This window comes from Osmerus mordax, chromosome 19 (assembly GCF_038355195.1).
Source record: "Osmerus mordax isolate fOsmMor3 chromosome 19, fOsmMor3.pri, whole genome shotgun sequence".
Taxonomy (NCBI): Eukaryota; Metazoa; Chordata; class Actinopteri; order Osmeriformes; family Osmeridae; genus Osmerus; species Osmerus mordax.
In genome coordinates, this window is record NC_090068.1 from 388,481 (window position 1) to 413,364 (window position 24,884).

Sequence of the window (24,884 nt, forward strand, 5' to 3'; positions counted from 1 at the left end):
CGGAGTTGATTAGCCAGCAATAGCGTTGAAGTCAAATTAAAACTTTTTAAATGTGTACATTTGTTAATATTGTCGATTTTATAATATGTATGTTTTATTTTATTCCATAATCTCCACAGGAATAACTATTGTACTTTATATCAGAAATACGCCACTACCAGTGTCACTTTCTACCAAGAAGGCTATCCACTGATCGAGACTGGTTGGGTTTACACGTTTGGTTTGACAAAATTCACCCAATAAGATATTCTTATATAACCAAATGAGAATGAACCTGGTCACACCTAACAATTTGGTTATATAAGAATATCTTATTGGGTGAATTTTGTCAAACCAAACGTGTAAACTATGGATTGTATATGGCCAGATGATGCTACCATGCCCAAAATCAAATGCTATAAAGAGAACAGTTATTTATCGGGCCATCAATCATAGCAATAATTGCCCACTGAATATACGTCAAATGAAAAGCAAAGTCTCTTTCAGGTACTATCTGAGAATGCACTATTTAACCCTTGTGCTGCCTTCGGGTCACATGACCCAAAGGTTCATAAAGAACCATCGTTGTGTTTACCAAATTTTACCCAATACAAAAACAAATACAAATATTTTTATTTTAACCTTTGCAATGTGGGGGGGGGGGGGTCTGAGACAGCCCAACGGTTAAAAGAAAATGCTTCACTTTGTTTTGTATGCGGTAAAGTTGTCGCAATACGATGGTGGGTCACAATGACTGATGGGTCAGAATGACCCGAATAACACAAGGGTTAAAATTGTGAATAGGGAATGGACATATTTACTGTATTAATGTAATAACTTATTCTGAATCATTTCTGATGATGTTTATAATGATGTCTACAATGTTTACTGCTTTTAGATTATCATTGTTACATTTTCTTGGGACCCCAGGAAGATGAGCTCATCCCACTTTGGTGGCAGCTAATGGAGATCCTTTCAACAATAAACAATAATAAACAATAAACCCACCCACTGCCACTGATGTCTGAACTTGACAGATATAATTATTTCACAGAACAAATTTCATGAAATGTGTCATGAAATTATTCAATCTGACAAAAAATAATTAAATACTGAAATAAATAAATGTTGAAATAAATACATACTGAAATAAATGATCAAATATGGACACAAATAATTATGTTTTTATTTAATTATTTAAGGTAACATTTCACTTAAATTATTTAATTATTTAATGATATAATTTCGGCACCAATCTTACTTCAACCGTAAATAGTGATTAGTCCAAATTATTCAAATAAGTTGCAAATAAATTGTTGCATTGATGAGAATCTTTCAACAGGGCATAACGGGGAAGAAATGGGACTTGTTTCATTCACAACAAAACAAACTACTGAACAAAGCATACAAGTATTAATTGGAATTTATAAATACTGCTCTTGAAAACCTGTGCACAGAAGTTCAAACTAACAACAGATTGGGCAAGTTAGATTTACACCCAATATTCCCTTTCCAACTCCAGAGTGGGACCCTTTATGCACTCTTGTTATTGTCCCCGTTCTCCACAATCTTGGTCTGTTTTTCTTCCATATTTGCTTTGAAAATATTTGCTCTGTAGAACTTCAGCTCCTTAATACTTTCTTCAATGTCATCCAGTGCTCTGGAGAAAAAACAAAAACATTCAAGCCTCAAACTGATTCTGTATAAATTAGGAATCTGTGTACATTTGTATTCTTTATGGCACTTGCACTAATGTTTATGGGTTACATATATTATAACCTAACCTTTATTCACCACTTCAAATTTGGTCACAAGACATTAGCCTTCCTAAGACCTAAGTCTTTATTGTGGCTAGAATAAATTAAAGGTGTATGAGGGCTGCTCATTCTCCCAAAACATTCTCCCGAACTGGAGTTATCTCCATAACCACCTTTATATATCGTTGAGCTCTGCCCCATAGGGCAGAAGTAACGGTTTAAGCTTAACCCTTGTGTTCTCTTTGGGTCATTCTGACCCATCAGTCGTTGCGAACCACCGTGGTATTGTGACAACTTTACCGCATACAAAAACAAAGTGAAGCATTTTCTTTTAACCGTCGGGCTGTCTCAGACCCCCCACATTGCGAAGGTTAAAAAAAATGCATTTTATTTGTTTTTGTAATGGGTAAAATTGGGTAAACACAACAATGGTTCGTTATGAACCTTTGGGTCATGTGACCCGAAGGCAGGACAAGGGTTAATATTCCCACAGCACAGAATAATTAAACTTTAAAAGGGCAGTAGAACCGTTTTTTCTTATGCCAAGGAAAATGTCACGTCAAAATTCAGGGTGCAAATAAAGACCTATGTACAATGCCTTTAAAAAGTATTCACCCCCCTTGGATGTTTTCCCCTTTTGTTGCTTTTATACATGAAATCATGGTCAATATATTTAGCTTTTTTTATTTGCACACAAAAAAACTTTGAAAGTGAAAACAGATTTTTACAAAAAATTGTCAATACATAAAAAATACTGTCAAGTGTAATAATCTAAAGTGATTGCATAAATATTCACCCCCTTCTGGTCAGTATTTACATATACATTACATTTACATTTAGCAGACGCTTTTACCAAGAGCGACTTCCAAGAGAGAGCTTTACAAAAGTGCATAGGTCACTGATCATAACAACGAGATAGCCCCAAAACATTGCGAGTAGCCAAACATGAAGCATAAATTGTGAAAAGCAAATAAGTGCCAATGGGAAGAACCATAAGAGCATGTAGTTAACCCTTGTGCTGCCTTCGGGTCACATGACCTAAAGGTTCATAACGAACCATCGTTGTGTTTACCCAATTTTACCCAATACAAAAACAAATACAAATAATTTTCTTTTAACCTTCGCAATGTGGGGGGTCTGAGACAGCCCAACGGTTAAAAGAAAATGCTTCACTTTGTTTTTGTATGCAGTAAAGTTGTCGCAATACGACGGTGGGTCACAATGACTGATGGGTCAGAATGACCCGAAGATAACACAAGGGTTAAACAAGTTAAAAATTAAACAACATGAACCTCAAAAGTGCAAGAGTGTACCTGTAGAAAAAGCAAGCAACAATAATATAATTCACAGCGAGTACAAGAAGTTAAATCAGTTATAGCTAACCAACAAGAGCAACAAGTCCCTCAGTAAGAGTCATTGTGTTCCTGGAGGAAACTAATATCAGGTCCAGCAAATCATTCCTAAGTATCGTTGTACTCCCAGAACAAGTGTGTCTTAAGCCTTTTCTTGAAGGTGGGGAGACAGTCAGTGTCTGTGATGGAGGTGGGGAGGTGATTCCACCATTGGGGAGCCAGACAGGAGAAGAGCTTGGGTTGGGAGCGGGCGCTCTTGAGAGGTGGGACCACCAGACGGTTGTCAGAAGACGACCATAGGTGGCGGGTGGGGGTGTAAGGCTGGAGGAGAGACTTGATGTAGTCGGGTGCAGTCCCGTTCACTGCTCGGAAGGTCAGTACCAGGGTCTTGAATCTGATATGGGCCATGATGGGAAGCCAGTGGAGGGAGATGAGGAGCGGTGGTATTTAGTATTTAGTAGATGCACCTTTGGCTGCAATCACAGCACTGAGTCTGTGTGGATATGTCTCAATCAGGCTGGCACATCAGGGGCCTCATGTATAAAAGATTGCGCAGCTTTCATACCAGAAGTTGCCGTACGGACAAAACTTGAAAAGTACCTACGCATAGAAATATTCACATGTATAAAACCGGTCATACGCCAGGTCCTGTGCACCTGGAAAACTGTCACTACTTGCGCCCTTTGTTTTTAACCTGTAGCACTTTGAGATTTAGCTAAATATAAAGTGCATTACAAATACAATTATTATTATAGGGCCGTAAATGCTGTGGGTTCGGAGAACCGGACCATGGCAGAAATTAAGAAGAAATGGTCCGATGTAAAACTCGAAATTAAGAAACGAGTAGTGGCGCATCGTAACAGCATGGCAGCTATAGGGTTAGCGTGACATGCATTTCCTGAGTGATTTTGTTGTTCGTTTGACACACAAGTTTAACAAAAGTTCTTAAGTGGTGGCGGATTAAACAGTAGCATTTCCCGTTTAGGTTTTGATGTGATCATCCACATTAATTATCAAACTTTTATTTTTATGTTTTATGAATAGTCAACGTCATAGACTTATGACAGTAACTGTAGTGGAAACTTTATTTTGTAATCTTTGGTGAGTTTTGGCACTTTTCAGTTCGAATTCGCCACGTTACAGAGCCAGACAAGACTTTGCGGACGGTCCGCACATTCTTACGTCTGCTCAAAAGTTTCTGTGACAGCCCGCACATTCTCACGTCAAGTTAATTTTTATACATCACACCGTGTGCATGAATACCAGTGTATGCAAGCTTTTCGTGCATACGTACCGTTTATACATGAGGCTCCTGGACACTGCAATTTTTCTAAATTCTTCCTTGCAAAACAGCTCAAGCTCTGTCAGGTTGCTCAGGGAACGGGCATGAACAGCTCTTTTCAAGTGCAGCCACAAATTCTAGATTGGATTGAGATCTGGGCTTTGACTTGGCCACTCCAGAACATTCACCTTGTTGTCTTGGAACCATTTCTGTGTAGCTTTTGCTGTATGCTTGGGGTCGTTGTCTTGCTGTAAGATAAATCTTCTCCCAAGACGAAGAGTCAGATTATCCTCCAGGATTTGGTGATATTTTTCTGTATTCATGCTCCCCCCTCTACCTTTACAAGCCTTCCAGGGCCTGCTGCTGAGAAGCATCCCCAGAGCATGATGCTGCCACCACCATGCTTCACGGTGGAGATGGTGTGTTTGAGGTGATGTGCAGAGTTGGTGTTCGCCAAACATGGCGCCTAGTCTGATGGCCAAAAAGAGCTTTTTTTTTTTTTTCAACAGTGGCTTTCTCTTTGCCACTCTCCCATACAGCTTTGACTGGTGAAGAACCCAGGCAACAGTTGTTGTATGTACAGTCTCTCCCATCTGAGCCACTGAAGCTTTTAACTCCTTCAGAGTGGTCGTAGGTGTCTTGGTGGCCACCCTCACCAGTTTTCTGCTTGCCCGGTCACTCAGTTTGTGAGGACTGCCAGCTCTGGGCAGATTTAAACAAGTGCCATACTCCTTCCATTTCTCAATGATGGATTTAACTGAACTGAACTGATGTCCAATGAGTTGGAAATCTTTTTGTAGCCATCTCCTGACATACTTTTCAATTATCATTTTATTATCATGTTGCAATTGTAGTAGGAATACTGATGAACCAAAGACTGGAACTCCCAGACACAGGTGTCCTTATACTACAATCACTTGACACACATCAACTGCACTCAGGTGATATCCATTTCACTAATTGTGACACAGCTGGACCTCTGTTTAATTAGGTCAGTCACTAACACTAGAAGCGCCATTTTGACCCAGTGAAGAGAAACATTTATTGTATCTTCGCACTCGATCAAATTCCACGACCCTGCTTTCTTGACTTTTCCTAGTTGTGTGTTTTATCACCCAGTATTTAAACATTTTCTAAATCCCACCGGGAAAAGCTAATTTGAGGCTATTTCACTCCTGCTTACTGTTAAAGGAGTCACTCACTGCAAACCGAGTTTACCTTGTCATAGTTGAATAACGACAGTTCGGTGGGTAAAATCGACATACAATGAACATCAAAGTCCATTGACACCTTTTCCCTATGCAAATCTCACAATTTGAAACTGCTGCTGTAAAATGGTCGGTTTCAAAAAATCCAGGGGCTCCACCTTTTTTGGCTCTGGTTTGTACCTTTGTCACACCCCAAAATTTGCTGCGCGCTGCTCTGTGTACTTCCCCAGAATTACAAAGAATAACGTTTTTGAAGGATATAAAAAATGGACTATGGTCATAAATGCAGTGTTCCAGGCTGTACAGGGAATGTTGACACAGAGTGGCTGTGATATTTGTCTATGAGAAGATCCCTGTGCAGTTCGACCCTCAATTGCACATTTGCTCGAACCATTTCACAGAGGACAGTTTTGAAAACCTGGGACAATGTAAAGCAGGATTTGCTATGAAGCTGTTGCTGAAAAGAGGTGCTTTTCCGACCTCATTTCATTATGTTCATCACATCCGCAAGCTGTAGTATGATGTAGTCGCTAACAGTTATTAGTAGGGTTGCAAAGGGGCGGAAAGTTTCCACGGGAATTTTGGCTCAGGAATAAAATAAATAAATTTAAAAAAATGTGCCAAGTTTTTTTGGCAAAAGCATATAACAGGGAACTTCAATGTAGTTGAGAACAAGACTATGCACGCCTAGCTCAGCTGGACCCTGAATGCAGCTGGTTGGGAACATTGTCTGCCAGAAACATAAATCTAAACCGTTCTGTTGTTTTTGAACGTGGTGCGTCTGAACGTTTCAGCCATATGCCTGGCAAGTGTGAGAGCACCGAATTGCGTAGAGGCCAAGAGCGGTATTGCAGAGAGAGAGATTTCAATTATAGCTCGCAACATATTGCAAGACATTTTTGGAGCTGTGAACTTAGTTAAAAAATTTGAATTATGAACTATGCACTGAACTAGTTAATTTTAAAATTTGTGAACTATGAACTGAACTAGTTCATGTAGAAAGTGAACTTTCACAACACTGTTTGTCATTACCTAGCATATTGATTACTTGGTAAACTGAAGCCATGTTCATTTTAATACCAAGTTTATTTGTATACAGTACACTAACTTTTTACAGCAGTGAGAGTAGGATGTATGTATGTCCAAACAAAACTGTTTCATTTCATTTCTGTGTTGTCATGTAAATCTACAATTCACGATGCATGTAAATCTACAATTCACGATGCATGTTTTTCCAGATCTTTGTCAGGTTTTTTTTTATTCAATTTTTCAGCAAGATAGCTAGCCTAGAGCTAATTGAAGCTGAGTTGAATCATGATTAGAGATGCAGCAAATCCAGATTTTGGGGTTCGGCCGAATACCGAATCAACTGGTTGAGATTCTGCCGAATCTGAAACCAAATACCGAATCCTACTCACATCATCAGTCCATTAACACAGTAAACACATTTATGATGTAAACAACGTCCACAGTATTCATTTTATTTTAGTTTAACTGAAAAAGAAAAAAAGGCCTAGGCAACATTATGCCAGGAAGACAAGTGGGCAAAACTATTTTGACAATTACCATATGCCTATTTTTACCCTATTTCAAGATCCAATCAATATCCAAAATATTAGCCTTTTAGATTTCTTGAATTGTTTTCGGATGTTTCATACGCAAATGTTTTAAAAGCGGAGATGTTGTGTATTGTTTAGGGTCCTTGCCACCACGAGACAAATTGGCTTTGTAAATTGAACATGTAGCTCTACTTGTATCGCCTTCTGTTGACTGAAAGGACTGCCAAACAACACTTTTTCTGCTCAAGTTATATTTTCACTTTCTCTCAGCTTACTGCATTGAATGGTCCACCTACGTTAACACCTTCCCGTAATCAACTGTGGCGTCATTACGTCGACCCGCGTAGCGCGCGTAGCGCAAGTGTAGGGTCAGAGAATGTCTAATATGGGGAGAACTGTCACTCAGGAAACTTCCAGCTTCTGAACTGGTTGCAGTTCCACTCTGGTTTCATATGAGGGCGCTCACCAGTGAGTGCAGAATGAATGGAGGTCTATGGAGCTATACCCCTTCTCAGGATATCATTTTTTGTCTAGTAATTTGAATGTTGCATTTGAAAGGGGAGGCAAAGAAAGTACACACTGCTGGGTGTTTTTTAAGTCGCTTTTTTGTTCTAAAAAGCCTTTTAAAATGTCAATGACGTCATACAATCAGCATTCATTAGCAGAATGCTAGCGTGTTATGGGCAACAACGACTCACCAAGTAAGAAATCGAAAGGACATAAGTTCTCGTTCATTCAACTTTCGACCTATAATCCATGTTGAACTTGCAAAAACTACAATAAAATCAGAGATTCCTCAACAAAAATCAGGTGAAACAGACAAATTTAGCCGTCTAGCTCCATAGACTCCCATTCATTTTGCACTCATGCCAGCGATCACCCCCAGTGGAACTCTGGTGGAACTGCAACCAAATTCGGTACAATGGGGCTTAATAGGGAGTGGACGGGCTCTGGTAGGGTTCGGTTCAGTGGAAAAAAATTCTAAGGTTCGGCCGAAAACGAACCCCGTCAAAGCCCAATATTCTGCCGAATCCAAAACCGAATCCTGGATTCGGTGCATCCCTAATCACGATAGTTTGGTTGCTAAGCTGTAATGTTACCCACCTAATTCGATCCCGTTTGCTTCGACAACAGATGTGGAAACAACCAACGTTATCCTTTCAAATGATATCTAGTCAATCTGTTGAAAACAGTGTTGTAGACACAATAGATTAATTTGTATGTTTTTATTTCAAGTCTCCACCTTCGATGTTTCAGTGAGTGCTGTTGGCTGTGTTGCATCTTTGCTCCGCAGCTTCACTCGTTGTAAACCAACCAATCAGCTCGCAGCTCATCTATATATTCATGAGCATACCATAAAAGGGAGAAAACCTCGTTTAATTCCAGGGTTGTTTCTCAGGGTGCATTAGGGCACATAGAACAGCACCCAGGCCTTTTTCAGCCCAACCAATGTTACATACCCTATTTGGAGACCTAAAGGAACTTTGTGAAATACCCTATAAAATCAGTTAATGACTCCTTTAAATAGCTGCCAGGTGCGCGTTCGGCCATTTCTTTTCTTGCATTCCAAGGCTCCGATTCTCTTTACTATAAGCAGATGTTGCAAGGGCTCCCGTATGCAAGTCTTCTGTTATTCAGACAAAGTTTAATATATAGTTTATAAATAAACTTAATGTGTTTAGTTTATGTATAGTTTATAAACTCCTCAAAAAACGTTCTGAAATGTTATTTCGGTCGATTATTCCTCCCCTTCAATAATACCAATTGGTATTGTATTTTATATCATTGGAAAGCCTGATTAGTCACCTTTACAACGAGGTACAACTTCTAAGGATCGTGCATTCGTGGAATGAGCAACACAGCTAACCGTGTGGGTAGTGGCCCAAAGAAATTTGCCAAAATCCCCTGCAATATTCTTGTTGGTATTTTATTTACCACTGCTCTAATCCGCTATTCTAAATGATTTGTCAGGCTAGCTGTAGTAGATAGGCCGCCTATTGATTTATCAAATGCAACTCTCGTTTTACATGCGCTACTGCTCTTGCGTAACCCGCCATCAACACTTGAAACCGGAGTCCCAATGTTACAGTAATACAATAGCCTACATAAAACCAAAATACACATTCTCAACCAGTTTGATATTATTTCTGACATTATCCACTGTGTCTTGTCATTCCAAAAGTTGTTCAATTGAATAGGCTAAGCATCAACAGGCTAACATCAAGTAAGCCCTATAGCCTAGAATTTCCAAACAATTATATGTCTCTCTCATTTTAGCAATACTTGGACCGTGTTCTGACAATAAATGAAACATTATATGTTTGCCAGTATAACTGGATCTAATTAGACCATTGAATGTTTATAATGTGTGCAGGGCTCTAGAGTGCGACCAAATTGGTCGCACTATGCGACCAAAATGTGTAAGGGTGCGACAAAAATTTTTCCTAGGTCGCACCGGTGCATCTAACCTCCTCGCATCCGCTGTCTCTCCACAAACAAAGCGTTTGTTATCCTAAGACGGAACTGACACTCATGGTTGGATCATATCGTGGTCTAAACCAATCAGAGACAGAGATGGGGCGGGTCTTTGCCTCTGATTGGCTGTGGTCCAGATATTCCTGTAGCTTCGTGCTGTGTGATTGAAATTACGACCTGGGGCCTGTACTACGAATCAAGATTTGGCGTTAGTGAGGTAACTTCAGGTTCAAACCAGAGTTTTCTGTACTACGACGGAGGATCACTTGTTACCGGGGTAGATCGCCATGGTAACACATGCTGAACGGCTAACCTGGTCGGGAGCAGGTTAAGTTGGAGATCAGAGATCAACCGGTATAAAAGCCCCGCCCACTAACTCATTCTTGAGGATAATGCCGTCACCGTTCATAGAAGATCCTGTGGAGCTTAGTGCGCGGAGAGTGAGAGGTGCGCTCAGAAGAGCCAGAACATTTAGAGACCGACAAAACCCTTTCGCATTCCCTCATGAGTATCTTTATGAAAGATATAGATTCTCAGCAGAGGGAATTACATATCTTTGCCAGCTTCTTTGCCAACATATTAGAGTCAACTTTGGACTCTAATATGTTGACAAAATGAAACAAGGATTTTCATTCTGTCTTCATGCAATGTTCTGATTTCCGTTCTGGAAATCAGAACATTGCATGAAGACGTATGCACATTATATCATATTTTACAACTTAATGCATCATTAGCTCATTTAAATATACATTTACAGGAAACTAGTAATGAAAACAATATTTGACCTAATATTAGTTATCAACTGGGGAGGTTTCATGTTGATATGTTATCCCTATTCACTGGGGTATCTCCCCTTAACCCATTCTGTTGTCCTTGGGTTGCTTAGTGCCTTTTTCTAATCATTTCCATATCAGAAATGTGTGTTTCTTTCAACCACAACATTTCAAACCGAAAAGAACAATGTGTATGGTACCATACAATGCTCTTCACAAGTTAAATAAATCATCATTTCACTACTTTCATTGAATTTGGATGTTTCATGCACTTTTATAGCATTTATCAAAAAGAATAAATAGGACATTGAAAGAAAGAAATGGTGAAAACCCCCACAAAAGACTCAAAATGCACCACAAAAAAGCCACAAAAAGGTATAAAAAGACCAAAACGTCGAAAAAAGTTTAACAAATACATCCTTATGTGTTCTCCCTTCCCTAGGAACACAGAAAAGCCAGCCTTGTTTTTTTAAATTAAAAGCCTCATACTGTATATCGAGCCTCTTATACTCTATATCGAGCCTCTTATACTCTATATCGAGCCTCTTATACTCTATATCGAGCTCCAGGGTTCTTTTATACAGGGCCCTCACATTGTCTGCTCCAACCTGAAACAAAGAACATTGTCCCTTTGCAAGGCACACTTGGAGAAAGTTGAAGGTGTCCATTTGACTACTGTGTTTCAAGGTTCATTGCTTATAATTTGTGTCTTTGTCTTGGCCTTGAAGTGGAGGCCTATAGGCTCAGGGGGAGGAAGACGTTCCTTTAACACCGCAATTTAATGAATTGAGTCATATTTGAAATGAGCACTTTAAGGACTTGTGTCTCATGTTCAGACCACCACCATTAGCAAGTCATTACAGATACTTCAATCACAGCCACACGTTCACACACACTCTCTGTGTTGCAAGTGGTAAATAAAACTCAAAAGTGTACCCCCAAAATGCTCTCTGAGCAGGCAGACACAGTTTCCTGATCATCTAGGACCTCCACTTGAGAAACTAAATGGCATATTTGATCAATATTCAGCAACCACATATGGCATACATACTGGCGTATTACTATTAGTTTCACTGTTACCTCTGTATGGCACAGTGGGACAACAATGGGTGGTGGCAGCAACACCACTGTATTTCCTGTCACTGCAGAGAACAGTAATACATTTCACTCCTACAATATTCATAAATAATTGTTGAATGAACATGGTCACATAGACCACATAGATAGTCACATACTTGAAACATACATATGCTTGGGTTTCCGAGCTGCTGCCACCAGGGTCTGAAGAAATGCACCCTCCACTCCTTCCATCATGGGGCGACCCTGATGGCTGGAGAGGGCCAGCTCCTCAGCAGGAGTGAAGTCCTGTGGAGGAGCCCCCCCCCAGTTTTCATGCCTTATTTTTCTTCCTGTTGGCTGCAAGCAATTTCATTGTTCTATAGGCCCTTTGTAGCTATACCAATATCCTACAAAAGGGACTGACTCAGGCAATTCAGCCTTGTACTTGTTAGCCTTAAAATATGTGCAAGTAGGTATTGCCTACTGCTACTTACAGTTTTGAATTATGGTTTTATATTTATTTTTTATTTGCTCCCACGATCGTTTGCCACTTCCAGGGTTGCAACTAAAATAATACAGCAACAAAAGTTTAACGTTATGGAATGCACACGTGTAATTGTGGTCACATCTTGTGCCTGGGGCACAAGCTATCAATAAGTCATGTAGCTTACGCATTTACAGCGTCTGCTATTTTCTGCCAGCTTGGCAGCAGCGACTTTGTTGATTTTTGTCTGTATTATATGTCTGTATTCCTGATATGTTTGTATTACAATATTTCACGCAGGAGGAGTAGACAAAGTTTGGAAGATTATTGTCGGCTCCTCCTGCGTGAAATGTGCGGCTCTTGTTTTGTCCATGTTTGCGATTGGACATACGGTGCAAACACCGCCCCTTTATGTGAACGCGCACGTCTCTAGATTGGAAAGATCTGGGTTGAGTTAGAGAGTTGATAACCGCCGTCGTGATACCACTTATCGTGATTGCGATTGTTAAGCTTCGCGTAGCCGGGTAACTGAAAGTGATCCAGAGCATGTTGATCTTGATTCGTAGTACAGGCCCCTGAGCACCAGAGAGTCAGTTTAGCAGACCTGGGCATTGTATGGCCCGCGGGCCATAACCGGCCACAGGCTGTCTCAATCCGGCCCGCGTGAGGTAAATCAAAAATTTAAAATAAATAAATGTGTTGAGCGGTGGTAAATATGTAGTCCTGAAAGACTACAGTGATCAGGCGATTTACATATGTGCGCTTGCGCAACCTCACCGACAGGAGAGTTAGCTGTTGGTTAGCCCTCGAAAATGAAAAACTTTGCCACTGATTAACTTTTAACAAGACATGGACTTCTAAGCATCTGTTTACTGAGGTCAAAGTGAAAGCTGTGAAGAAAAAAAACTAACGCGGACATAATAAGAACTTGACTGATTCAGTGGGCGCGGGCTGGCTGATAGTTTGCTAGTTGAACTGCAGACATTTACATTTAGTCATTTAGCAGACGCTCTTATCCAGAGCGACTTACAGTAAGTACAGGGACATTCCCCCGAGGCAAGTAGGGTGAAGTGCCTTGTCCAAGGACACAACGTCATTTTGCACGGCCGGGAATCAAACTGGCAACCTTCAGATTACTAGCCCGATTCCCTAACCGCTCAGCCACCTGACTCCCCAGACCCTGATCATTACCTGTCAGCTGTCCTTCGCATATCCACCTCAGACATTCAGACAGATTTCGATGCACTTGTTCAAGCCCAATGGATTTCTCTCACAGAACAAAATGAACTGAAAAAATGTATTGCTTTTTGTATAAAGTTGATCAATTCCACATCTTTAACATTCTGCAAAACAACTTTTCAGTGTTTGTGAAGATTAATCAGAATCAGAATGGGTTTTTATTCGCCATGAAAGTTTGCACAGACAAGGAATTTACTTTGGTAGGAGAGCCTACCAAGGCAGCCAATTTCGGCGCCAACTAGAAAGTTACAGCATAACATGAGGAGAGAGGAGGAGAGAAAAAGGCAACACCCAGACAATGTTCCTAGAGGAGTACAGTGTGGGAACAGACAAAAACCTCAGCACATAAGCACAACACATTTACAAAACCACGATACTTGCAACGGGGAGTGGGGGGGTAGACAAGCAGCATCTGGACCTGCAGCCATGGTAGGCGCTGGACACAGACCCGCCAGCCACCCTGGGGAAACAAGCAGGCGAAGGCGTTGGATGGGGGTGGGGGGGTGGTGATATCTGTAGTAGGTGAAAGTTAATGTGTGAGTAGGTCTGGGTTGGCGCCCTCGACCTAGGCCACAATCAGTCCGATTCTCCCTATGCAGATTGTGTTGGCCAGGAGACATCCTTGGTCATGACCCGGGAAGAGACCAAACCACAGATGTCGGTGGGGGGGGGGGGGGGGAAGGGAGGAGCAAGATAGTCTCGCTTCAGCGCTCTCCAGGGGAGTTGTTTTCCAGCGACGACCTTGGCCAGGGCTTCTGCTGGTTACGAGGCCGAAAGTGGATAAGATTGGGGTAGTTGTTTTGACGAGTGGCCGCAACTCAATTTTCGCGTCCACCCTTCAGGAAGGTCTCCAAGTCCTCCATCTTCCTTTGCAGAGCCGCAAACTTATCCCTGTTGTAATCAATGCTGCGTTGTAAGTTCACAGACTGAGCTCCAACAACTCTGCCCACCGCATCAATCATATCGGGCAGCCTAACGGGGATTTTGACGGCTGCAGCCGTTTCCTTGATTTTACGATATACAAAGCCAGCGCCTATTCCAAACAGCAGAAAGCCTGTAATCATGGTTCCGAATATGAAGATGTCTTCAATGTCCTCCACGGAAAGCGCTGCTAGACACACAACACGCCAATTCTCCCACGCGTCCATCGTGTAGCCAGCTGTGAACGTCCCGTCCGGACAGTTGGGTTCCCCCGAACCCGAGCTTCTCTTCGAGAAGATGGTGTCAATAGCATTGAGAGACCAGCTAATTAATTCCATGCTTCTAGTTTCGGAGAGTGATGATGAGAGAGTATCTTGAGACAAGACAAGACAAGACAAGACACAGCCAAGCAGGGAAGGTCAGGGAGGGGAGGAGAGAAAAATGCGACCGCCTTCGTCAAGAGCAAGAGCAAGACAGCTGGTTACAAACAAAATGAAACACTGTTGTTTATACTGTTTATTGGGTGTGCTTTGCCTTCGGCAAGGGCACAACCTTTGTTCTCTCACATATATATTATTGGGTGTGCTCAAGCCTTCGGCGAGAGCACAACCTTTGTTCTCTCACATATATATTTATTTATTTATTATTTATTTTCGCCCCCCTAAGGATCAGTCAATATTTGGACTACATACACAACGGCGGTGTCAAAAGGTTCGTCTTGGTAGCGATTGCGTTGGTTGTATTTTTATTTACGTTCCGTTGCATGGTTTAAGTAGAAATTGCGTTTTTGTGGTGAAAAGTGAAGCTAACGGTGGCTAATTTGCTAGCCACAGTCACTGACGTTACTAACGTCACTACGTCACTAACGTCACGAAAACACGCGTGACTACCTGTAGCAGAACATTTGTTTCACATCTGTTAACTTGGGGGATAGCTAGGCTAACTATAGCTTTACTGCAAGGCAGCTGCAGAAACGCCACAAGCAAAGAGGCCAGGGTGACTATTTACTCATTTTACTTTGTGATGTGAAACACAATTGTGAAATGTAATGTACAATATTAGCTGATATTATTAAGGAAGTAGGCCCTACTTTCGGAAACGGTAGTCTACTATTTCACTGAAGCATTAGCATGACATTAGCCTCTGTTGCCCGGGCAACACATACTACAGTGGTCTATGATGCATCTGTTTTCAATCGTTAAAATAAACATTCCTCACAAATACATTTTCGTTGTAGGATTTATTATGACATTACATTACAAGTAAACGATTTGTTGGTGAAATTATAATTCCCTGTGGTTTCAAACCAGTGTTGCTCACTGCAACGCTGTAGCCTACGAGAGACACACATATACACAGCTGTTTAGGAAGTCAAACGGCGACAGAACATGTTCGGCACTCCCCTTACTTAAATCAAAAGTCTTTCAATAGGTGAAACTGTCTGACTACTAACCTGAACTTCATTGCCACAGCCTAAACTTTGTCAATCTGTTCATGAAAATAATTAATTTCAGCCTAAACCGTACAACGGAACGTTAAATCCAATTCAACCAACGCAATCGCTACCAAGACGAACACAGCAGTAGTCTAGTACTGTACTGTAGTAGAAGAATTTACCGGGGCAGCTTCTCCACACAGGGCTATATCGCATTTTGCGTTGTTACTGACAATGATCGCTACCAGTGAGCTTTTTATGAATGAGCGATTTTCCACTAAATAAATGTCAAGCTTATTTACATTTTTGGGGGCATATTTTCAGTTAGCAGATGGTACCGTTTGAATCGCGATTCCATCTTCTACTGCCGGTAACGTCGTAGAATAATCTTCAAAGGGGGTTCTTTATTAATGAATGAATGCAATATGAGTAGGCTAAATGCCTGAAAATATCACGAGAAGGGAAAACTTACATGGACGTTTAAGTCATAGATATTAGGTCATTTTTTACACCGGTCTGCCCAATTTCTTCGTTTTGATTCAGCTATGAGGCTGCCTCTTGCAGGGGAAATGAGAAGACATCATATTTAATTCTACACTTCACTCGTATTTTCAGTTGTAAATGAGCAGCACAAAAAAAATGCTTTTAAACCTATGTAATCTTTATAAATAATAAGTATGCATTTGTATATAAAATATACAGAAATATCAGTTGTAAAAATGTCATTCAAAAACGGACCCCTGTGCAACCGACGCAAGCAAGCACACCCTACATTTTCCCCAGAAATTGAACCCTCTAGTTACTTCTATAATCTTTCCTATTTGACCTACACCAAAATCTAAAATATTTATATACATATTTACAGAATATCCTTATTCTTCTGATAACCAGTAGCAGCTAATCAAAATATATACTTTATTGCTTTTTACAATGGGAGAAAATGAATAGTGAGCAAATTGATGAGGCCCTCCAACACATTTCAGGTTTCTCATGTGGCCCCTTGTAAAAATGAATTGCGGACCCCTGAGTTACGAAGCTGGGCCATGGAGCTAACCCATGGAGCTAGGATTTTGATGCTAGCGAGAGTGTGGCAAGATGATTTAGCCAAGGCCATAGGGCAAGAAGGCCAAATTACAGGTGTTGGCCATCTGAAGGGCATGCGACAGCAAGGTGGGACCCGCTAGACTTTGAGCCATGAAATGTAGTTCAGGGAAGCACTTTTAAACAGTAGCACTTTCTATTTTGAAATGTTTTATTTTGCTTAAAATGTTTTAGTTTGGTAGCTCAGTGAAGCACTTAAAAGATTTTTTTTTATATATATACAGTATGATTGCGCTTCAAATAAAAAATATATTTACCTACACCTTATTCTTGTTTAAGATCATTTACATAATATATATGAATGTATATGGAGTGTGTTAAAAAGGTGACCTTTAAATTGTGGCGACGCAAGGAAACATTTGGGTGCACCTAAATTTTGTGCTGGTGCACCTAAATAAAAAAGTTAGGCGCACCAGTGCAACCAAGGCAACAAGTTAGTCTGGAGCCCTGGTGTGTGTTTGTTTATACTTTTGACTGGAGAAAAATCTTGTCAGCCAAATATAAAATGTTGATATGTTGGGATACTAGACCAGGGGTGGACAACCCTGGTCCTCGAGAGCCGCTGTCCTGCATGTTTTAGATGTTTCCCTGCTCCAGCACACCTGTTTCAAATGAATGGGTTGTTATCAAGCTCTGTGGAAGCCGGGTAATGACCATTCATTTGAATCAGGTCATCGTCATTTATATATGACTATATGTTTGATACATAATAGTATTTATTAAGAGCACAAAACTGTTTACAAGACCAAAAAGATTGATGCTTTTAACTTTATAATACAACTAAATGTATTCCAGGTGTGCATGTCCCCAGAACCACTAGAGGGTCTGAGATTCACCCCCCATAGTCTCACAAAATCTTGTGGGAAAACACTGTTGTACAGTTCATCAACATGAGTTTTCCACTCATTTGGACCAGTTTAATTAATAAATGCAATGTCATTTTGATCATAGTTTTCAGACTTGCCTGTGAGATGCTTTCTTCTGTGGTGCAAGCATGTATTCTTCAGGAAACCACCGTCTTTAAGCATAGAAACACATTGTTATCCTACACAGAACTCTCTGCTGCAATAGATTAGGGTTCACTGAAAAAAACTTAATTGAAAGTTTGCTACTGTCAGTAAAAAAAAACCTTGACCAACAGAGCCACTGATACTGACAAGTTGATTAACGACATAACCTTAATGATAATCAATGATCATGGCATATATATGTTGAAAGTTGTGAACGCGATAAAAAATGCTTAAAAGCTAATTATTTTATTTTGCATGCACAGACATTAACTGCAACTCAACAAAGTAAAAAGTCGAGAGTCTGTCTAGCGAACACTGGCCCTCTCACAGGTCACACAGCTTGTGCAATTACATTTACATTCATTTAGCAGACGCTCTTATCCAGAGCGACTTACAGTGAATACAGGGACATTCCCCGGAGGCAAGCAGGGTGAAGTGCCTTGCCCAAGGACACAACGTCAGTTTGCATGACCGGGAATCGAACTGGCAACCTTCGGATTACTAACCCGATTCCCTCACCGCTCAGCCACCTGACCCCCAATTTGGGGACGGAAACCAAGTGAGGCACCTAGCCCTCTTATGATTGGTCACTTTCAACGTGATCACACCCACAGGGACCTTGATTGACAGCTTCTGTTACAGGGAGCCCAGAGTTGAACTTGCCAGTGGACAAAATAATGGTGGCAACTATTATTGTATTGAATATGTGGTAAGAAAGAATAACCAGTCTGGTATTGAGTCTTTATAAAGTGGGAAATAAACACACAAACACACCTGCAGAGCTCTTTGATGGTGCTCACGTCAATTATTCTGTAGTGTAGATGGTGCATGAACTGCGGCATGTATTTATCCAAGAACTTCTTGTCAGCATGCACAGAGTTGCCTATGTGGAGAGAAGCATCAAAACTGTTCATAGTTAATAGAAAGTGTCTGCAAAATGAATGCATTTTTATAATAATGATGTTTAAATTCTGACAACCACCAAGTGTCTTTTTTCTTTGCTTTTAAATTCATTGTTGAGTTCAAAAAGAAACAAACAGAATGAAAGAACACTGGAGGAGGAAAGAGAGATAAGGACTTTTTACCAGCAAGGGGACAATGGCCAGGTGGGGTGTGTTGTCTGATGAAGGAGAGGAACTCGTACTCTGCCTGCTGCAGGGAGACCTTACTGTCCCTGACAGCCTGTGTAAGCCCTGACTGGGGGAGACAGAAACACACTGCAATAACTGCAACACACAATAGGTCAAATTCCATGAGAGTCTAGTTATAAAGAGATTCTATCTCTTCTGATTACAGTCCTTTTACAGGACCAAAGTTTTTCCTGCATTGAGAATTATGAGGCGGTCGCCTTCGTCAAATTCTGTGCCGCCTCCAGCTCTCGACAAAACTCTGACGGGTGTCTTCATGGAAAACACAATTTCCTAACAATTGTGCTATCAGTGAATTTCTGTCGTTTATAACTGCAATTTCAGCACAACGCCGATGTGATGGAACTGTATCGTAATAAGAACAGTGCACCGGGAAAAGCGCTGCGAAAACTGCCCTGATATTTAATGGTAGTTCATACAGGTGAATATTGTGTCTTTTGGATCCAAGCCAGTCTGATTTCATAAAAAGGTTTCCGTTACATCCCATCAGTGTAGTGCAGGGGTCACTAATTGGCGGACCGCGGTCCGGGTCCGGACCCAGGCGGTTCCCTATCCGGACCCGGACCTATAACCGATATATTATTATGGAATTAATTCATTTTGACGGAACGTTTCCATTTCAACCGGCACATCTTTTTGTTCCAACTAAATGTGGTTTCTATCTTACTTGTCCAATACAAAGGTCCAATCAGGAGCTTTAATAACTGTAATCACCATGACAACTCACTCACTGAAAGTTGGTTGCAACCTCTGTGGGTCAGGTTGTGTGTGTCATTCGCAACAACGCAGGCTAATCAATTTGCTAACAGTACATGTTTCTTCCTTAGCGAAAAACATGGCGTGCTCTAAACCCGGCGAAAATCCAAATCCAAAAATACCTAATTTCAGACAAGTATGCATTTGTGCTGCCGGTGGGGCGCACAAAACCGATGTGTTTAATGAGACGGTTGCCCTTGTCAATAGTGGTAGCTAATGTGAAACGTCACTATCATGGCCGTGGGAACTAGGGAGTGCTGTAGCCCCCTGACAGCACGAGAATTTCCAATGATATGACTTGAAAATTCACCACCGCGGCACAGCCCAGCCCCGCAGTAGCGGACTGGCCATCGGGAGCACCGGGAGAAGAATAACAATGGAAAACCAGGCTAAGAAACGTAAGGGTGGGGCTGAAACATTAAGAGACAAAATGACATCACCTTCACTAGACAAGGTTTTACCAATTGAAAAACGGCTATGTTCATTTTACATAAAGCTCAAAAAACTTTTGTGCTCAAATAAAGGCAAAAAAAATTGTCTTGCGTGCTACGCGCGCTCGCATTAAGTATCCTAGCGTTCTCACGAACTAGCATCACATCAAACAGAATGTGCATGACCTATTTTTACTCCCAGTCCATCCCTACCACCCCGCAACATTAAGAACCCCCCCCCCAGCAGCACCCCCCTGATAAAATATCCTATGTTCCCGCGGCTATGGTCACTATGACGCAAAGCATGGACACTTTGAACAAAATTACCCCCAGAACTCTGAGGTAAGGGCCAGAAAAATAAACCATAATTATTCTGGACCCTGGACTGAATGGAAATTTGGTTAGTGGACCTTTTTGGGTTTCTAATTGAGTACCCCTGGTGTAGTGTATTCAGCTTTGCTTTTTTTAAAGGTTAGCTAGCTAGCAGCATAAAATGAAAAACATTAGTCCATTGATTTAAAGACGCCTAGTTCATTAACATCTTCCGATCATCAATATTTCTGCACTCAAGATTGTAATGAATGATTGAGAACACTATCACAATTAATGTACAGTATGTATCAGAATACTACAGAGTTTCTTAAGGCATGAATGTTTAAAAAAAGAAAGAAGGTTAAGACACTTGTGTGCAACAGATGGACCTACTTTTTATAGAGATACTTGATGCAATGTGGCCATCGATGGACCAGACCAGGAGGCCTTGGACTACAAGGACTTCATGAAGAGGTTTTATAAAATGAAAAATATGAGACAAAAATGGTCTGCCTCTGGTTGGAAACTGTGTAGGGGAAAACAATGGCTTTAAAACCAGATTGTGATCCAACGGGCCGCCGGCAGGTTGTAGCTTGTTAAGTTGTCTAAATCTTCTAAACCAAAATAAAAATTTTGACTGCTACACATGCCATATATTGTTGGAAAGCTATGATTCTTGTGATTCTATTGATATAAACCATTTTTACAACCAACGTCTTTGTCCGCCCACGAGCATGTCAGCAACGTGAAAGAAAAAACAGACTTCTTACCTATTACGGCTCAGAGTTGTCCAGTTATGCAAAACATCTCAACAAAAATGGTCTGGTTACATTTACATTTAGTCATTTAGCAGACGCTCTTATCCAGAGCGACTTACAGTAAGTACAGGGACATTCCCCCGAGGCAAGTAGGGTGAAGTGCCTTGCCCAAGGACACAACGTCAGTTTGCATGACCGGGAATCGAACTGGCAACCTTCGGATTACTAGCCTGACTCCCTCACCGCTCAGCCACCTGACTCCCTTTTGGTTACATTCCCAAAGATCAAAACTATCTAATCATGTAAAGTATTTCGTCCAAAACAATGTATTACATCCATCAATAGCCATGATCTCTTGTTGCATCATTTTACATTTGCCGACTGAAGCATCCTTTCAATCACATTCATTTGGTCACAGCTCTGGTTCTGGTTCGAATATTTACCAGAGCTTGTCAAAATGGCCACTGCACTCTGACCTTTTGATTGACACCTCATTTGAACTAAAAGGGGCTTCCTGCCCTGTCCATAGCCTTCTAAAGCCAACCAGGTGACTCCCAATATCTGTGCATCCTGCCCCTGGCTGACAGAAGGAAAGTTCTTTCTGCATGAATCCTGGCGAATCAGATAAAGCACTCCAATGTGTTCATGCTTCAGTTGTGTTTCAGCAATACTAATGGGGGATTTAGCTATATTATATGATAGTTCTAAGTACCACCTTTCATTAGAGATAACAATTATGAAAAATAATACCTTTTTATCTTAAGTATTTTACCTTGGTTACCAAGGGTCCTTTTGGATTCTCCATAAGGCCCTTTTAGAAAACGCCTGGATGTATTCTAAGAAAAACGTGTCAAATATGAATATATTGTGGTATTATATTTGACTTTTGACTTGAATTAGGTAAGGCTTCATGCTGTGGTCCAATTTTGTCTTCCAGCTAATACCCACCACCTCTAGGCCTCTTCAGGCATGGGTTTTCAAAACAAAATCCAGGCAGAAATAAAACGTTCAATTTCACTGTGTTCAAGCTTCTATTACTCAACACCAGTAGGATTTACAGGGGTCCTGACAACAGGGGAAAGACCTGCGGAGTCACCTTTCAAAAGAGACCACAATCATGCATGTACTCCAAATGGTTCAAGAACGGCTTTCAATTTACTTTGGGTATGCTGTTTAGGCATTTTCAGGCAAATTTAACAGGATTCTAAAGAGGTTTGATATGTTCAACTACTCTGTAACAGAGCCACATTTTGCAGATTATGAAATGTGTATACAACCTTTCGTTTTTTTATGCTTTAATGTGATAATTGTCATTTTCTTTTATCATAAATATTAGAACCAATAATTGCTACTTGTAAAAAGTGTTCACTTGAGCCAGTTGAAGGCATGCACACATGATCAGGATGTTACCACCTCCGCCTCATTTTGAGCCAGGAAACCTCCTGAGGACCACATGGTCTGGGAATATACTTTGCCAATGATAAATGTTACTGCCTTCAGAAAAAAAAGAAGTGTAACTTGAGATCTGACTGTGCAGGATGCAGTTTTTCCTTACCTGCCCATGGTGCTCTTTACACCAATCTGACATTCTGTCCAGCAGCTCACTTGATTGGTTGATTATCAAATTAGGACCCTGTCATCACAAGAGCAACATTTTTATGCATCCTTATGTCTGTGAAAACTGTAACCAACCTTATGGCAATTATGCAGATGTTTTACCTCAGCCAAAATTTTCAAATCTGAGTCTGTAATGATGCATGCCATCTCAATAATCTGGTCCCTCTCAATGTCAAGACCTGTCATCTGTAATTGGGTAAGAGACATGGGATTAGAATCCAATCACATTCCAAAACATATTTTACAAGCATAGGATGTAAGAATACCAGTGCAGATTTATATTCTTCGTGAAACCTCAGCCATTTAACACATGTTTTAATAAATTGTGTTGGATGTTTTGCCACAATGGTTTTGGTTTTTGGATTAGATTAACAGAAAACACCGTGGTTGATGACTTAATGAATCAATAGTATCTACTTCCAAAAGGAACAGGAACGCAAATGCTAACGGAATTTCACACTGAAATTCGTGTGCATCATTCCCATTTCCACGGTCTTAGTGTTCTCCACCGTTCTCAGTCAGAGCAACAAGAGTGACACAGACGGGAAATTCAGCAAGGAAACTGATTTTATGGGCTGGCAAACAGTTAGCTAGGCTACTGCTAAATTAGCAAGGTGAACTGTTTCAGTGTGGCAAGTGGCTGCAGCAAATTTCCCAACTAATGTTCACAATTTACCTCTAAATCCACCCAGACCATTCTTTGAGACATCCCGGCGTCAGATTTTGAAGACGATATTCCCTTGCTAATTGTGGACATATTATTTAAACAGTAACTGGATCTCGTTTGTTTCCAAGTCAGACCTGCTCTCCGAACAGGGGTATTTGTGCAATACCGCGCACTGTTTCTTTGCGAATGTGTTGTGCTCCAAAGTAAGAAAATACTAACTTGAATGCTGATGGGTCTAGTTGAAAAGAAGTTCACAACACTAAACATACGTTCCAAACGACCAACCGTGCACCCTGTCTGTAACAGGGTCCGCATAAGCGTGCTGACTCAGTCCCCATGCGATCAAACTGTCGTAAAATGATGCATGCTAATTTAGTAAAACAAAACAATAAATAAACAAACATTGGGAAGGACTGATGAATAAATACGTTTACTGTGTCGATTGTTTTTATCATATTGTAAGCGATTAAATTCAATTTTTGAATCACTGACTGGCTGCCGAATGTTAAAATCAAGCCCCCACCCCTCGGCTTGAAGCAACGGCCCCAGTGGATGTAGGTGGTATTGCATTTCTTGTTAGACTTCCGGCTCTTCCGGTCGTTTTTATTGTATTAACTCCAGTCAACATTTACAAAACTATCTCCCCCAATAATTTTTGTTCGATTCTCGAACCTGGCTCATACTACTAGCTTTTTCATAATTTTTTTTTCCAGATTTTTGCTAAATTTGAAACCAATCCGAAATGGGTAAACTAGCACCCCATTTAATTGCTTACGTCAATAAAAGTTGCCTGCAAATGTGCTCGCGGATACTAACAGGGCACTAGCACAAAAGTTCATTGGCCGATAGCCGATTTACCTGGAGCTGAATGAGCCTTATTGAATGAACACAGGGAGAAATGGCTTGAGTTGCCTGCTCTGTTGTAGCAAGTTTAGCAAATTGTTTTCACACATACATGAAATGTTAATATAGTTTAGTCCCGTTATTTTAAAACAGATTAGATTTTTCTGTCAAGAACGTTTTTACATTCATGACATGATGGCAAATATTACATTATGTTAAGTGTGAGCATAGATTGTTGACATGTCTATCTGGAGCAAAGACGAAGATTAATACTTTAACTGATAACCACAATAAGAAATGATATAAATATGATTAGTCTTGCCTTCAGAAGCTTTTGTTAAACACACCCATTATTCTTTTTTTTAATCGTGTCATCAAGCCAGACTGCTTTTGTGGGACAATGAAGGTCCTCAGTGACTGTTTCACCCCCACTTATATCTGATGGAAACGTCTTGTAAATAGTTCTGTTAATATGCCCCTTTCAAAGGCAAATGTTAAATAAAGTATATTTTAGACACACTTCTCAAGCTTTTATTTATTACATTATTTCCAAGTCTTGTTAGATCACGTTATATCCATTAATCCATTTTGTAGAACATAAAAAAACCCAGGCCACATTTCTACACTGATATGTAAATTGAAGGCAGTGTGAATTTCGTGGCATTTCGTTTGAAAATACAGTTGACAGTAAGCTATGGTAAGTCTGCATTATGGAAGA

The 24,884-nt window shown here is 40.7% G+C and overlaps 1 protein-coding gene across 2 annotated transcripts; it reads right to left on the minus strand.

Annotated features, from left to right (window-relative positions):
• Window positions 1-1,145: 1,145 nt before the first annotated feature.
• smfn (small fragment nuclease) lies at window positions 1,146-23,873 on the minus strand. Of its 2 annotated transcripts, none has more exons than XM_067257024.1 (7): window positions 23,333-23,873; window positions 22,759-22,842; window positions 22,595-22,672; window positions 18,720-18,831; window positions 18,409-18,517; window positions 17,589-17,642; window positions 1,146-1,639 (listed from the first exon to the last, which is right to left on the minus strand). In XM_067257024.1, exons 1-7 carry the CDS (start codon window positions 23,636-23,638, stop codon window positions 1,513-1,515), a joined length of 870 nt encoding a protein of 289 aa, XP_067113125.1. In that variant the 5' UTR covers window positions 23,639-23,873; the 3' UTR covers window positions 1,146-1,512. The 2 variants fall into 2 exon arrangements, with proteins under 2 accessions (XP_067113125.1, XP_067113126.1); XM_067257025.1 differs by having other exon boundaries at window positions 23,543-23,837.
• Window positions 23,874-24,884: the final 1,011 nt, after the last annotated feature.

Coding starts and splice junctions, on each gene's coding strand:
- smfn (XM_067257024.1), bottom strand. CDS start 23,638: ATGCGGACCCTGTTACAGACAGGGTGCACGGTTGGTCGTTTGGAACGT. Junction 17,643..18,408: donor ACCATCAAAGAGCTCTGCAG/GTGTGTTTGTGT, acceptor CTATGCTTAAAG/ACGGTGGTTTCCTGAAGAAT. Junction 1,640..17,588: donor CAGAAGAAAGCATCTCACAG/GCAAGTCTGAAA, acceptor TTTTTTCTCCAG/AGCACTGGATGACATTGAAG.